The sequence below is a fragment of the Geotrypetes seraphini genome, chromosome 11, assembly GCF_902459505.1.
Source record: "Geotrypetes seraphini chromosome 11, aGeoSer1.1, whole genome shotgun sequence".
NCBI classification, from domain to species: domain Eukaryota; kingdom Metazoa; phylum Chordata; class Amphibia; order Gymnophiona; family Dermophiidae; genus Geotrypetes; species Geotrypetes seraphini.
The window spans coordinates 58,270,880-58,288,479 of NC_047094.1; the positions used below are offsets into that span (position 1 = coordinate 58,270,880).

Here is a 17,600-nt window from a genome sequence, read left to right on the forward strand (position 1 = left end):
CCAAAAAAGTGATTTTTTATAACAAACGTGGGATGATTTTCTGGAGTTTAATGGCCAACATTTACAGAGCTTTAATGCCAAAAAGTGTAAAGTTAAGCACCTTGGCAGTGGAAACCCATGCAGAACTTACACCCTGAATGGAGAGACCTTAACAAGAACTGTGGCAGAACGGGACCTAGGAGTAATCATTAGTGAAGATATGAAGACTGCCAATCAGGTGCAGAAAGCCTCATCGAAGGCTAGACAAATGCTGGGTTGCATCTGAAGAAGTTTTGTCAGCCGAAAGCCTGAAGTTGTAATGCCATTGTACAGGTCCATGGTGAGACCTCATCTGGAATACTGTGTTCAATTTTGGAGGCCACATTATCAAAAGAATGGGCTGAGAATGGAGTCGGTTCAGCGAATGGCCACTAGGATGGTCTCAGGACTCAAGGATCTCCCATATCAAGAACGTCTAAGTAAGTTGCAGCTATACTCTCTCAAGGAACGCAGAAAGAGGGGAGACATGATAGAGACGTTCAAATATGTTACTGGCCATATTGAGGTGGAAGAAGATATATTTTTTCTTACAGGACCTACTGCAACAAGAGGGCATCCATTAAAAATCAAGGGTGGGAGATTTCACGGTGACATTAGGAAGTATTTCTTCACCGAAAGGGTGGTTGATCGTTGGAATGATCTTCCATTTCAGGTAGTTGTGGCCAGCAACGTGCTCGATTTTAAGAAAAAAATGGGATAAACATGTGGGTTCACTTCGAGGAAGTGCTTAGGGGGAGGGTTCTTTGAGAGCGCAGACTTGTTGGGCCAGTGTCCCTTTTTTCAAATAACAATAAAACTGTTGTCAATAACAATAGCTTCAAAGAATAGCTATTTAGTATCCAACTAATATTAAGAAACAGTTTCTAACCACATTACCATATTGTTATGAACAGCCACCCACATTATGAGATACTGTAGGACCATAAGTAGAATGGAAATTTGTCCCAAACTACTTCAAATTTTAACCATCTTATCTACATGAGGAAGAACATATTCAGACTTGTGAAGGCATGTTCTGATAAGGTTGAATTTTTATCAGTCTGGAAGATATGATAGGTATTTAACGACCAAGTGGCATAAATGTACAAGAGGAAAGTCTCTTTCAATTGAAATGAAACTCTGGAATGATGGGGCATAGGATGAAGATGAAAAGATAATAGATTCAGAAGTACCCTCAGAAAATACTTTTTCACAGAAAGAGTGGTGAATGTTTTGAACAGCCTCTTGGTGGAGATGGTGCAGACAAAAAAGTGTATCTGAATTCAAGAAAGCTTGGGTTGTCGGATCTCTAAGGAAGAAGAGGGGATAGTAGATGGCATGGTTAGGCTAGATTGGCTTTATCTGCCTTCATTTTTCTATGTTTCTATCACCCCTAGTCCTTCAGTATTTATCAACTTCTGGTAGAGACTGGGATATGAAGCTTCTGTTTGTACTAATAGCCATCAGAGCTACATCAACTTGCTCTCCAGGATTGTCACTGTTCAAAATGAAGACAGGTAGATAAATGATACTCCCTCTATCCATTTGCCATACTAGACTTATAATATAAATCTTACCTGGGCCACCACATTGTATGAATGTGTCACCCATTTACAGCAACATTTGTAGTGTGTGCTTTCTTTTGTCCAAAAAAATCTCAAAACTGCCACTAGAAGCAAGAAAGCCTACTATGATATGAAAACAACCACTAAAGAATATCAAGCTTGTGAAAAAGTATTCCATTAAAACTTTAGCAAAAACAGAGCCAAATTCCACAAATTTCTACCCAGTTGGAATGGACAGTACTTAGTGGTGGATAAAGCATCATCATTCAGAGTAGTGAAGACACAGAAGGATTGCGAAGACCTACAACATGACAAACACGCTCGAGAAATGGGCCGCGTAATGGCAAATGAGGTTTAACGTGGTTAAGTGTAAGGTGATGCATGTCGGTAACAAAAATCTTATACACAATACAGGATGTCCGGTGCAGTACTCAGAGAGATCCCCCAGGAAAGAGGCTTGGGAGTACTGGTAGACAAGCCAATGAAGTCATCTGCGCAATGTGCAGCGGTGGCGAAAAGGGCAAACAGAATGCTAGGATTGATTAAGAACGGAATCACAAACAGATCGGAGAAGGTTATCATGCCGCTGTACTGGGCCATGGTACACCCCCACCTGGAATACTATGTCCAGCACTGGTCGCCATAAATGTAGTACTACTCGTAAGGGTCCAGAGAAGAGCGACTAAAATGGTTAAGGGGCTGTAGGAGTTGCCGTACAGTGAGAGATTAGAGAAAGTGGTCCTCTTCTCACTTGAAAAGAAGAGATTGAGAGGGGACATGATTGAAACATTCAAGATAATGAAGGGAATAGACTTAGTGGATAAAGACAGGTTGTTCACCCTCTCTAAAGTAGAGTGAACGAGAGGGCACTCTCTAAAGTTAAAAGAGGATAGATTCCGTACAAATGTAAGGAAGTTCTTCTTCACCCAGAGAGTGGAAGAAATCTAGAATGCTCTTCCGGAGGCTGTTATAGGGGAAAACATCCTCCATGGATTCAAGACAAAGTTAGACAAGTTCCTGTGAACCAGAACATATGCAGGTAAGGCTAGATTCAGTTAGGGCACTGGTCTTTGACCTAAGGGCTGCTGCGGGAGCGGACTGCTGGGCACGATGGACCACTGGTCTGACCCAGCATCGGCAATTCTTATGTTGCCTATCAAATCCATATTACTAAGGAAGGTGTGGATTGGAACATCTTTACACAGGTTTATATTAATCAACTGAGACCATGACATCCTGCTGATGAAAGTGATATGAATATTAGAGTAGGCTGTGCTTTTATTTTACATGAAGAGCAAAGTCAGAAGACTCTGTTCTAGAGGATGGCCAAGCTTATCAACTGGTCATCTAAGCGTGTGTGTGTGTGTATGGGGATGGGGGGAAATTTAAACTGAAACGCCAGTTTCCCAAAAGAACATAAGAATAGTCATATTGGGTCAGACTAATGGCCCATTTAGCCAAGGATCCTTTTTCCAACAGCTACAATTCCAGGTCTCAAGTACCTAGTAGAAACCCCAAATAGTAGAAACATTCCATACTACTAATTCCAGGGCAAGCAGTAGCTTCTCCCGTGTCTGTCTCACTAGCAGACTATGGACATTTCCTCCAGGAATTTTTCCAAATCTTTTTAAATCTCAGCTGGTTAACCATTGTTACCATATCCTCTGGCAAGGAGTTCCTGAGTTTAACTATTTGTTAAATGAAAAAATATTTCCTCCTATTTGTTTTAAGGTATTTCCATGTGGCTTCACTGAGTGTCCCCTAGTCTTCACAATTTCGAAAGAATAAAAAAAAAAATCGATTCACTTTTACCCATTCTACACCACTGAGAATTTTGTAGAATTCAATCATATCATCCCTCAGCCATTTCTTTTTCAAGTTGAAGAGCCCTAAGCAGGGCCAGTTCTAGACACAGGGCACCCTCCACCAATATTCCCACCTCTCATTACTACCACACATCAAACAACTTTAAATGACTTCTTTACACAGAAAACACAGACAGACCTTTACCAAATGCAGAACAAGGGATCACAAACAGAAATTGAACTGGAAAGCCCAAGAAATTAAACTCAGCAAATATTACAACTCAGGAATAATAAAAAGATATGCACTTCTTTCTGTACTGAACACACAAAGATCCCAGGCCCAGGTCCACCAAAAATTAGCCATCTCTTTTGCTGTGGCTAGTGAGGATCTCAAAACCCTGCCAGTTGAAGACCACCTCCTCTAGTCTGGCAGCCAGTAATCTATCCATGCCTTCTATCCAGCATCTGCTCCCCTATCTCCTCCCCACTGCCATCCAGCATCTGCTCCCCTCTCTCTCCTTCCCACTTCCATCCAGTGTATACTCACCCCTGTCCTCCCTACTTCCATCCAGCGTCTGCTCCCTCTCTCCACTTCCATTCAGCACCTGTTCTCTTCTCTCCCCCCCACTTCCATCCAGCATCTGCCCCCTCTTCCCTTCCTACTTCCATCCAGCATCTTCCCCCCTCACTTTCATCCAGCATTTGCCCCCTTCTTCCCCTCCCCTTTCTATCCAACATCTGCTCCCCCCTCTTTCTCCACACAATAAACCTGAAGCACCACTCAACCCCTTCCCCTTGTTGGGCCATCTCCCTCCCTTCCCCTCACCTTTGCGGGTGCTTTCCCATATCAGCATTATTGAATAACATCATTCATATTTGTGATTGTCAAAAGAGAACAGCACAAGGCTTAAATAAATAAATAAATAAAATTTGAATGACTGTGGTCATATGAGGAACCAAAAAGAAACTAGACATGGATTACTTACTTGGATTTCATGCCTGGCTTAACCTCCACAGTTTTATCTGAACTAGCCACCACACGGACAAAAACTTCTCCAGCTTCAGGGTGATTTTGTCGCCGCAAAAATTTGTTTACTCTGTCTTCTAAATGGTTTCCTAATCGAGTTGTCTGTAGCCCTATAAGGGGAAGAAAGAAATGAACAAAATACAAGATGAGTTCTTCTGATCATAATACTATAGAAATACAATGGATGTCGGCAAATAAGGACCACTTGTCATACCCAAGTGAATGGGTCACTTATCAAATTTCTTTAGGGCTGGAAATATCCCTCCAATGCTCTTACAATCACTTTCAGGACTAAGGACTAGATTCACAGAAAACCGCGTAAAAAAAACGATGGGCTGATATTGCAGCCATTATAGCAGTGATTTTATTTTAAAAAATCTTTTTATTGCAATCAAGGAAAAATACAACATCTAACCAAGACAATAAATTCTGTAACAAGAACTCATACCCAGCCCATCCCCAAATCCCCCACCCATACAGGAACATTCTGCCCATCGGCCCCACTCCCCCCTACCACCCTCCCATCCCACAAAGATACAATAGGCTACCTAAGGAAACATTCCAGAAAACACAAATCAGCAAGTCATAGATTATTCAGAATCTGACTGCGGCCTCTCGGATTCAGGACATTCAGATAAGGAGTCCACACTTGAAGGAAAGTTTTACATCGCTTCCGGGAACCGGCTACTGCTCTTGCCTCCCACTGCATCAGAGTATGCAGTTTATTCCTCCAATACCATACAAAAGGAGGTTGATCAGAAAGCCAATGATTCATAATACATTTCTTCCCTACTACATAACACTTGTTCAAAAACAATCATTCCAGAGCTGGATGCATATTTAACAAAGTAAAATGACAGAATAGCATACCAGGCGCCGAGACAGAGATGGTGTTCAGAGTTATACCCAAAAAGATAGCCACCTCCCACCAGAAACCCTGGATTGTTGAACATGCCCACAGACCATGCACATAGGATTTAACTTCCTCATGACATTTCATACTAAGCTGTGTATCTATACACCCCATAAGATAAGCTTGGCTTTGGGGGCTTAAGCCCTCAACATAGTACAGTAATGACATTCTTGCAGTTCTGTATTTCCCACCACCCTCGGTACGCCCTTAATTGCCCTCATTAGTACAGGTAGTGTTAATTTCCAATTGAGATCCTGCTGCCATTGCTGAATTACCTCAGAGAAATTCCCAGGAGATTGTAATGAAAGCAAGCCTTTATGAAAATAGGAAACTGGATGCCTCCAAAAATTCCTCAAAATGGACCCCAAATTCCCAGGAAAAAAAACCCCACAGGAAGGGACCCCACTTAATGCTGAATTTGTTGATAAGCATAGTACGCCCCCAATACTGGAATCCCTCTAGCAAGTAAGTGAGTTAAGTGCCCCCCCTCTTGCAAAAATGACACAATTGAAAAATACCCCTCCTCCACCACCATCAAAGTGTGAGCCCTGGTGGAAAAGTAGCATTACCCACCAATGGCATAAACACACTAAGATGCGGATCCTGCCCCCAATAGGAAAGAACCTGATTCCACACTGCCCAAAGGGGACGGAACAACACACTACCCAGGGCGGGCTGAGAGACATCTTTAAGTTGGGCATGCCAAGGGTACAGCAAGTGGAAAGGGTAAAAATAGTCTTTCTCAAAGGTCACATCAGTAAAGAGATCTGTGTCCAACACCCAGTCATAAAATACAAGCTTGATTATAGAGCCTGAGATCTGGTATACCAAAGCCTTACTGGGCCCAATGTCCTACCATGGTAGCCCACCTAAGCTTAGGCTTCCGCCCCCCGCCCCCCGCCCCCCCAAAAAAAAAAGAACCTAGACTGCAAGGAGCTAAGGGCTCGAATATCTTTCTTTAGTAAATGTACTGAAGTGTCTGGAGGACATATAGCCACTTGGGGAACAAGATCATACAGAAAAGATGTATTCGTCCCATCAAGGACAAGGGTATGCCCTTCCACTGCTCCAATTTGGAGTGTGTATCAGATAACTTATCAATATTGATACGATACAACCTTGACACATCCAACGATAAAAGAGAGAGCCCGCCGCCCACTTCAAAGGAAAGCCAGCATTCCAAGTCCCATGCAGTAAAGGCAAAAAAGCCAAGGCCTCGGACTTCCCAAAATTCAAGGCAAATTCCGAGAAGTCACCATACTCCTGCAGACTCTCCAATAAAGTCAGCAGGGACTGATGTGGGTTAAAAAGAAAACCCAATAAGTCATCCGCAAATGCCGCTATCTTAAAATGACTAGCCCCAGAGGTAACCCACTAATCTCCACATTTGCCTGAATTTCCCTAATCAAGGGGTCTAATGAGAATACAAATAACAACGGTGATAAGGGACAACCCTGCCTTGCACCCCCGATGTATGTTAAATGGCGCTGAAAGCATCCCATTGACCCATATAAGAGCAGCCAGGTCACTATATAGCCGGGGTGCCCAACCTGCAGCCCCGTGAAGTATTTTGTGCAGCCCCAGTCGAGAGCGATGCAGTATTTTCCTCTGCTGCCCTGGGTGTTTACCGTCTTGCCAGCTTCCTCCTTTGTCTTGCTGCAGCGTTTGTGCGGACCTAGAAAAAACATTTTCAGCCAAAAAAGTTGGATACCCCTGCTATGCAGCATCTGGACTGCACTGTAGAAGAATAGCCCCATCCAATATGCCTGAAGCACCGCAAACAGGTACCTCCACCGTACCCGATCAAAAGCCATTTCGGCATCAAAACTAATGAGCAAGGAGGGAGTCCAGTCCATCTTCGCCTTTTCCAAAGACAACAATATCCTGCAAATGTTTTTGGATGCTGGGCGGGCCTCCACAAAGCCCACCTGCTGCTCCAATATCAAGGAGGGCAGAACCCTTGCCAACTCATTAGCCAATACTTTTGCCAGAAGCTTAGCGTCAAAATTAAGCAAAGATATCGGCCTGTAGGACTCTGGCAATGTCTGATCTTTACCGGGCTTCGGCAGCACCATAACCTGTGCCATATTAAGATGTCGCGGCAGAAAGCCCTTCGCCACCCCCAGGTTAAAGATCTCCATGAGCAAAGGGGCAATATCCTCCACAAGCAATTTATAAAACTCTGCACGCAGCCCATCAGGGCCAAGTACCTTCCCCAAAGGGCCACTCCGAATACCCTATTCGACCTCATCAGCAGAAATAGGCAGCTCCAATGAACTTTGTTCCTGGTCATTCAATCTCGGCGAGTCAAACTGTCCAAATAGACAGCTCCATCCAAGCCATCGGAATCCAGAGCAGCATACAGGGCCCCCAGAAACTGACTCATAATTGCACAAATATCCTTAGGCTTATGATGTAATACCCCCCCCCCCAAGAGACCCTTAACGTGGTAATACCCATCTGCTCCCATCCTGGGAGTGACCAGCAGGGACAGGAGATGACCGCTTTTATTGGCAAACTGGTATAATTGAAGTTTATAATAAGCAGAGACTTTAAAAGCCCCTTGATGTAAAAGCTCATTTAACTCCTGTTGTGCTGCCAGCAATTGCCCCTTAAGATGCAATGCCCCTGAAGCTCCAAACTGCTGCCGCAAACTATTCACCCTACGTTCCAGCTGTAAGACTGAAGGATGCCTTGCACGCTTTTGGTGAGCCACATAAGCCAAGATATCTCCCTTCAACACCGCCTTTGCTGCCTCCCAAAAAAGGATAGGATCCTCACGGTGTTCCTGATTATGATGTTGATAGTCTTTCCAATTGTGAAGCAGATATTCCTGAAAGCGGGTGTCTCTATATAAATAGCATGGAAATCTCCAACCACTCTGGCCTTCCCCGGAATCCCCCCACCCCAAACACCAATGTAGCAGCACCATAGCATGGTCTGAAATCTCAATAGATCCCATTTTCATCCCTCTGACCTCCAGGAGCAGAGAACGAGAGATGTTTATGTTTATTAAGAACTTTATATACCGCATAACAGCCTAAAAGGATCTAAGCGGTTTACAATACATAGTTCATATTCATCAAGAAAAGAACTCCATTAAAAATAGAAAAGGAAAGATTAAGAATAAAAGTTAAAAATATTTTTTTTTCCATAAAATACCATAGCAAAAGGAGGTCAATACGGAGAAAGTGGCTTGTGCCCAAGCGAAGTGAGAATAGTCCCGTTCCAATGGTTGTAGCACTCGCCATATATCCACGAGGTTTAAGTTAGTGGAAAGCAAAGCAGGGCCCGTAATGGTCTTAGATGTCTCTCTACCACCCCTGAGGGGCGGTCCAGTCGAGGGTCGAATACCTTATTGAAGTCCCTACCCACAAGCATGGGCACCTCCCCAAAGTCAAGAGTTGATTGCGGACTTGCCTAAAAAAAAAAATTGGGTACCAGGATTGTTGGGTGGGTAAACATTACAAAGAAGCAAAGGCTTACCATTAATAGTGACAGAAGCTATAACATAGCGTCCATTGGGGTCCCGCACCGCCCGGTGGGTCTCCAGCTGCACCCCATTCTGGATCAAGATAACCACTCCCCCCCCTTTTGATGAACAGCAGGGGCCTCAAGATGGGAGCCCACCCACCATGCACATAATTTGGCGTGTTCCGCAGACATTAATCTGGTTTCCTGCAGAAAAGCTATATTGGTCTGAGTGTAGTTCAACAACTGTAGGATCTTAGAGTGTTTAATTGGAGAGTGTATACCTCCCACATTCCAGGAAGTTAATTTAAAATCCAGGATTTACTAACGTGGGACTCTCTTATGATCTTAGAGCATTTAATTGGAGAGTGTATACCTCCAAACTAACTTAGGATAGGGACACAAATAATCACCATTTACCTCAAAATGCACCCTAAATAGAACATTCAAGGGTCTTTATGGGACACTGCAAGGCCACCCACACATCACACATACACCCACAGTCTGAAAAAAAGAAGACACAAAAAAAAGTGGAGAAAAAGTCTCAGTTAAGCTTCATATGGCTAAAAAAAATTCCACTTATGTGTCTTCTGAGCAGTAGTGGCTCGTGGCCAGTAGGGGGTGATGTCTATGGGACGGTAATGGAATGGATATCAGGACATGATGGTGCAATATTTTTGTGGAATTTTTCTACAAAAGGGCCTGTTTTTCGTATGATTCTGGGTAACTCTAGTTAGATACAAGCATATGTGATAGTTAAGGCCATGCCCAATAGAAGCGTACGAAAAACTGGTGAATAAAAATCTGAATATTAGCCAAGGCCAGAAAAACACACTACAGATTAATATTAAGGGAAAGTATAATAATATTCTTTTTATGTACTTTACTATTAGGCTAGATCACAGGTGTCAAAGTCGGTCCTCGAGGGCCGGAATCCAGTCGGGTTTTCAGGATTTCCCCAATGAATATGCATGAGATCTATGTGCATGCACTGCTTTCAATGCATATTCATTGGGGAAATCCTGAAAACCCGACTGGATTACGGCCCTTGAGGAGGGACTTTGACACCCCTGGGCTAGATCATAAAGGAAATCAGGATATACATGGACTCCATTTTGTTCTCTGTCTTTTCTATATCTTCTGTGTCTTGGACTCCATTTTGTGTTAGTGACTTTCTGTCTTCTTTGTTTTCTCTGTCTGTCTTTGTTCAGTTTTCCCGCTCCTAGCAATGTGGTTCTAATTGATACCAGATGTGCCTTAGGCTGGCTAGGAAGAAGTATCCCAAACTGAGATATAACTTGCTTTGAGTATGAATGGAATTATGAATGTTGGGCCCAAGTATGAATGGATGGATGAAGGAATTTGTATTAAAAATGAAATGGAAGAATACTAAGGAAAAAATCCTGAACACAACATCCAGAAATGGTTAACTTAGAGTCAGAGACTGCTGTTCCAGTCTCTAACATAGGAAGACTTCTGTGTGAAGATCAATGAAATTTGAAACTGTCAGCTCAGGGAGAAGGGGAGGCAGCCCCTCCTTTCCTCTAAGGCTGACCAATTTTCAGCACTGTTTGTAGGTGTAACATGAAACTTAGTTTTTCAAAGCAGGCTTAGAACATTTCAGCATCTTGCCTGACACATAGACAAATTGTCTGAAATAAGTTTTAAGAATGATAAAAGGAATATTGGATATGTTATAAAATGTTAATGTATATTCAGAAATGAATGTAAACAGAACAAATGTAATTTCTGAAACTTTTAAATGTAGAGGAATTTTCTTTGTCTAACTTTTAGTTTTGATTGGCCCACACAGCCGATGATGTCACACTGAGCCAAAGGTATATAATGGGGTGTTGCGAAGTATTGAGCTGAGCTCGTTATCAGAAGGCCAGCATTTTGGCAACTATAATGACCTCCCACTAATGCAACTGTTAACGCAAGCAATTATGCTTTATTCTTTTGAGTTTCATAATGAAAAAATATAAACAATAACTAAATAAATACATAATTATTATATTTTGGTAAAACCTTGCGTTAGTGCCATTGTCCATGTTTTGTTATTTTTCACACCTTGAGTGAAAGCTAGCAGCTTATTTGGCAACTGCAGCTTTATGAGTGCGCAGGCGTCCAATACCCATGCTTACTTCACTATATCAAAAACAGTGGTGAAAAAATGAGGCACAGTAGCAGCCCCCCAAAAAATACCTCACATCCAGCACGCCAAAATCTCACATACAAACATTGTGTGAAAAAAGATTGCAGTCCAGAGGCACAGTCAGAAATATTGCAACTTGAGCAAGGAAAAAAGAAAAACTTAGCTGTCCATGAAGTCCCAGCTGTCTTTAATCAGGCTTATTCGCAAGCCCCACTACCCAGGCCTCGTGGCTAAGCAGCCCACTCAACAGGGAAATCTCCATTTCGCTCTTTCTGCATCAGGGGCAATCCACCAAGACCCTCTGTGCAAACCCTTCACATAATTCAGTCAATGCAAAAAGTGTATACCTCCCACATTCTAGGAAGTTAATTTAAAATCCAGGATTTACTAAGTTGGGACTCTCTTATAAGAACAGGAAAAGAAAAACACCACCACTGTTATAGCCATAAGGCATCCCAGCCACTGCCCCCCCAACCCAGTCCTACCCCCTAGGCTGCCTATCTCTATACCCATGGAGAAACCACCCACCCCGCCCCCAGTTACCCACCAAAGAACCCACAGCACCTCTCCTACCTCCCACCCCTCCTAGGACCTGAGAAATCCTGCACCATAAATGGCACCACTTCCAGGAAAGAATACACTCTCCACAGAGACAACAAAAGACCCAAGCCCCCTCACCAACCATGCCATCAAACCAAACATCCATACCCCCCACACACACTAGCATTCCAAGAGAAGAACACTCAAACAGGAGAACCCCAGGAATAATGCACACCGCATACATACCAATGCATATTCTGCTCTCCCAACTAATGCACCCTGCACTAGTCACATCACCCTCACAAACTGAGAACGAGGCTCAGATGGTGCGGCAGTGCCCAACCCACACCCTTATAGAACAAGAAAAAGAGAGAGAAGAAACTCTCCGAGAAAGAGGAATAGCGGGGAACATCCCTGCACCACTGTCATTCGCGCTCTAGGACACTGGAAAGCCAGTCCCAGAAGTTCTCCAATCCTTAAACCAATCCATAATGGGGGCAAACAGACTCCAAGGACAGTCAAGCTGCTCCCTCTGGCAAATGGTAATCTACAAATTTCTGAGCCGATCCAAAGAATCAAAATGATACGGTTTTCCCTGATGGATCACCTTGTGGCATGCTAGATAAAGCAGCGCAAAAGAAACCTGCCGTTGCACTAAGCGGGAACACAAGGGGGAGAAGCACCATTGAGCCTGAGACATTTCCACAGAATAGTCCTGAAAGCAGAGAATCTGCTTATTCTCATGCAGGAGTTTACCACCCTGTCTCAGCGCCCGCTTAATCTCAACTTTATGGTGATAATTAAGCAGACGGCAGATCACCACTCGTAACTTCCCCTGAGGTTCCTCCTTGGGCCAATCTGTGCACACGCTCTATGTGAAGAGGTCCCGCCGCTGTAGATAGATGCAATGATTCTGTAAGCCAGTGCTCCAAAAAAGGCACCAAGAGATTTATCATCCATTGCCTCCGATAGTCCCATGAAATGTAGATTATTGTGGCGGGACCTATTTTCCAAGTCCTCAATCTTCGCCTTAAGCTCAGCGAGTGCAGAGATGCGAGTCGCCTGCTCCTTAATAATCCTCTGTACTGCATCCTCTTGTTATTAATGCTTTGTTGAGCTTTGCGCACATCAGATGTCAAAGAGGCGAAACGCTGATCCAAATTATCCAGCTTTTCCAGTGTAAGTTGCAGTTTACCTCTGATGCCCAATCTTTTCTGCAGCCAACCTACACATTGCCACTAACCAACACACCCCTTGGCAGAGATGCCCAATCACTCCCGCTGTCAACTGACACCCCCCTCCCCCCCGCTGCTGGAGAGATGCCCAATCTCTCCCACCCCCAACCGACACACCCCCAGGCAGCCAATCTCTCCTGCCTCCAACCAACCCTCACCCCAACACCCACAGCAGTGGGAGAGATGCCGTCGCTCTCCCGTCACACAAACCTACCCCCCCCCCCAATGACCCCCATCCTCTCCCCCTTACATTACTTTATATGGCTGGCTGGAAGGATGCCTACTCCCTCCAGCCAGTTGGTCTGCCTGTTCAAAATGGTGGGCCTGACCTTTCCTGGTACATCCTGGGATGCACCAGGGAGGAGCCTGAGGCTCTGATTGGCCCAGGTTATTAAAAGCCCCTCTTTTGGGCATCTCTCCCTCTACCAAGGGAGGTTGGTTGTCAGCAACGCGGCAGGAGTGGGAGGCCATCTCTCCTACCAAACTTCAATTTGGGATTAAAAAAAAATTTAAAATTGCATTCAAAACACACGCCAGAGATGTGTTTTTCACTGTAACAGCACCCCAGGACCAATTGCTGATTTTTGTCACCAAAAGCAGATGCTGCTCTTGGAGAATGACTCAGCGATTTTTAAGAATCCACCTGAGTGCTTATTTAAATATTGAAGAGTCCATTTGCATATAGCAGTGTCAAAGACTGCTAGAAAGCTTGCAAAACACCTCGGTAAGCCGTTTTGATAATCCGCTGCTAAAATGCTTGCTAAATCAGCTGGAACCTATTTAGCAAGCATGTTAAAGGCAGATTTTGTTTTCAGAATCTGGCCCTAAGAACATATTGCAGCTGTAAGCTATACAGTCTCAATAAGTAAACAAACTTGTCTGCCTTTAAGTGATTATACCTGATCTATTTTGTCATTAGTTTTAGAAGCATTGTCAAATTCCCCAACAAACACTTCTCCAATAGTTTCTGAAAATATTTAAAATAAGGCAAACTCCTTTAAGCAGGATGGTTTGGGTAGAATGTTGATTCCATTTTCAAAATGATTGTTGGAAAACTACCAAAGCTAACAAACACACAAGAAACAATCACGATCAATCTAAAAACATAACACACACCTGGATGAATGCCAATAAAACCATTAAATTAGATACCCAGGGAGAAATGGCTAATGAAGTGATTAGACAAGGCTATTTGCCTTCATATATGTAGTAGTGGGTATTAACTATTTAGAAATTACAACTATTATGAGCTATCATGGACATATAACTAAATGTATGGTAAGTAATTTCCTAAAGTTATAACTCAATGAGGAACTATATTTCATAATGGAATCACAATATCCATATTATTAAAGAAAAAGATTATGGAAATTATGTTTTCAAATATCTAAATAAAAGGAGTCAATATTCAGAGGGATTTTAACCAGGCAGGAGAGGCTACTGCCTTGTTAAACTCTGCTGAATAGGATAGTGCTGCTGAACAGGTTAGGTGAGGTCTGGGCAAAAACAAACTGCAGACTCCTATGTACAAGATGCAGGCAATGTTTATTATACCAAATATTTTATACAGTTGAAAATACCACCTTATAATAAACCAAGGGACCTGACACGGTTCGTGTTTTGGAAAACACTCCTTCCTCAGAGGTCCATGGTTGCTAAGGTATAAAATAAACCGCAATGAAAGGTAAAAAACAACCGCCTGTATGGTATCCTTCTCCATTTAAAATGTGCGATGCAAAACTAATAAAGCAAAAGCCGAGACACGGACCATGTCAGGTCCCTTGGTTTGTTATAAGGTGGTATTTTCAACTGCATAAAATATTTGGTATAATAAACATTGCCTGCATCTCGTACATAGGAGTCTGCAGTTTATTTTTTGTTTTTGCTTTGGCTGGCGATACTGCAGTTTTCGTTGGATTCTTTTGTGTTGTCCTTAGGTGAGGTCTGGGGACAGAGCTGATACTGCCAGTTAGCTTCCAACTAAGTAATCAGATAGAAGTTATGACAGTAAACAGGCACTCTTAACTCTTTCTGCTACTTAAACCGATATGAATATTGGTGCCCCATCTGAAGTTAATATAACCTGTGGCAGTCAGGCCCAAAATAACTATAGTATAAAATAAAACAAACAGAAAATATCCATACATAAATATAATATGAAGAAATTAGGTATCACCTGTTAAGTTTATTTCCTTTATTCCCACTAGACCAGTCCAGAATCTGTGGGTTGTGTCATTGATCAGCAGATGGAGACAGAAATGAAAAAGTCCTGTGTGCTATGCTCTATAAAAGTACTAAGCTTAACAATCAATGGCCAACGTCTGTCTATTATGTTATCCAGCCCTGTCTCTTCAATTCAATGTATATATGGGGAACTGGATAGGGGTGTAATAAGATATATTTTTCCCCCTTTGAAGCTACATAAATAGGGGGAAAATATATCTTATTACACCCCTATCCAGTTCTCCATATCTATAAAAGTACTATGCAGCACGAGGCCATCAGTACTTCAAATGGCAATGTAATAGACTACTTGGTTTCATTTTCTGTTGAATATTCACATTAACAACACTCTTTGTAATGCATAGTTGACGATATCATTTTTGAAAAAGTTAAACTATTGTAGAAAATTGTATGCTAAAAATGAGGCAAAAGTTAAATGGTCCTAAGAACAAAAAATGCAAAGATACAGCAAACTAGAGCAGTCATGTAGCATCTGATATACAATAGGAAGGGAATCTGGACTGGTCTGGTGGGACTACAGGAAAGAAAATTAGCTGCTAAAATTTCTCCTTCCTTAGCATCCTTACCAGACTAGTTCAGATCCTGGGGATACAGCACATCGCTTATTAATGAGTGAGAGTTTCTTCAATTCCTACTCTGTGTCCAAAAACCACAGTTACTTACCGTAACAGGTGTTATCCAGGGACAGCAGGCAGATATTCTCTACATGTGGGCGACGGCACCGACGGAGCCCCCTTGCAGACGTTTTCGCAAGAAGACTTGCTTGAAGACCTTCAAGCTTGTGATTGGCCCGCGCATGCCCCTCCCGCCCAGTCTAGGGCATGCGTCTCCTCAGTTCAGATAGCTAGCAAAGAAGCCAACCACGGGGAGGTGGGTGGGTTGTGAAAATATCTGCCTGCTGTCCCTGGATAACACCTGTTACGGTAAGTAACTGTGCTTTATCCCAGGACAAGCAGGCAGCGTATTCTCTACATGTGGGAGACCTCCAAGCTAACCAGAATGGGATGGAGGGAGAGTTGGCAATTTAGGAGAACAGATTTTGCAAAATGGACTGGCCAAAATGGCCATCATGCCTGGAGAAAGCATCCAGACAGTAGTGCGAGGTAAACGTATCAACCGAGGACCAAGTGGCAGTCTTACAGATTTCCTCAAGTGGAGTCGAGCGGAGGAAAGCAACATACGCCGCCATCACTCTGACCTTGTGGCCAGCGACTTGACCAGGGAGGGAGAGACCAGCCTGAGTGTAACAAAAAGAGATATACACGGCCAACCAGTTAGAAATGGTCCGCTTAGAAACAGAACAACCCAAGCGATTAGGATCGAAAGAGATGAACAGCTGGGGAGCAGTACGATGAGGAGCAGTGCGCTTCAAGTAGAAGGCCAGTGCACACTTACAATCAAGAGAATGCAGAGCCACTTCTCCAGGGTGAGAATGGGGCTTCGGAAAAAACACAGGGAGAACAATGGATAGGTTGATGTGAAACTCAGAAACAACTTTAGGTAAGAACTTAGGATGGGTAAGGAGAACCACTTTATCACGATGGAAGACAGTGAAAGGAGGCTTGGAGCTCACTGACCCGATGGGCAGAAGTGAGAGCAATAAGAAACACAACCTTCCAAGTAAGATATTTCAAGGGAGCCCGCGCTAGCGGCTCGAACAGGGGTTTCATTAAGCGAGCAAGGACCACGTTAAGATCCCAAACCACAGGAGGAGGTTTAAGGGGCGGATGAACGTGGAAAAGGCCTTTCATGAAGAGGGAAATCAAAGGATGATCAGAGATAGGCTTCCCGTCAATCGGCTGATGAAAAGCAAATATAGCACTAAGGTGGATTCAAACCGAGGAGGACTTGAGTTCAACGCCAGATAAGTATAACAAATAGTCAAGGACAGCAGATAAGGAGGCAGACAACGGCTCCTGCTGTCGAGTAGCACACCAGGAAGAGAAACGGGTCCACTTCTGATGGTAACATTGGTGAGTGGACTCCTTGCGAGACGCCTCCAGGACGTCCAGCACAGGCTGTGAAAACTGGAACGAGGGCATTAAGTCTCGAGGAACCAAGCCGTTAAGTGCAGAGACTGAAGGTTGGGATGAAGTAGAGAACCTCGACTCTGCGTAAGCAGAGAAGGAAAAACAGGCAGAAGAAGAGGCTCCCTGGAACTGAGTTGCAACAGAAGGGAGAACCACGGCTGTCGGGGCCACCGAGGAGTTATCAGGATCATGGTGGCGTTCGTGGATTTGAGCCTAACGAGTCTTCAGAATCAGAGGGAATGGAGGGAACGCATACAGAAACAGGTTCGTCCAATCCAGCAGGAAAGCATCCGCCTCGAGTCTGAGTGGGATGTAGACCCTGGAGCAGAAGCGGGGTAACTTGTGATTGTGGGGGGACGCGAACAGATCGACGTCTGGAGTCCCCCAATGAGAAAATACCTGACGCAGGGTCAAGGAATGGATGGACCATTCGTGAGGCTGCAGAAGACGACTCAACTTGTCCGCCAGACAATTGTGCTGGCCCTGAATGTAGACCCTCGAAGGAATATGTTGCGGCGGATGGCCCAATCCCAGAGCCGCATCACCTCCCGGCACAGGGAATGGGACCCCGTTCCCCCCTGTTTGTTGATATAATAC

The 17,600-nt window shown here is 43.8% G+C and overlaps 1 protein-coding gene across 8 annotated transcripts in view; it reads right to left on the reverse strand.

Moving 5' to 3' along the window:
- Positions 1 to 17,600, reverse strand: part of CREBBP (CREB binding protein) — a 676,455-nt gene that overhangs the window by 143,896 nt on the left and 514,959 nt on the right. For all 8 annotated transcript variants that reach the window (XM_033962544.1, XM_033962542.1, XM_033962548.1 and 5 more), the window contains one exon: positions 4,375 to 4,525. In XM_033962544.1, coding sequence (XP_033818435.1) covers positions 4,375 to 4,525 — 151 coding nt within the window. The remainder of the gene's footprint in view (positions 1 to 4,374; positions 4,526 to 17,600) is intronic.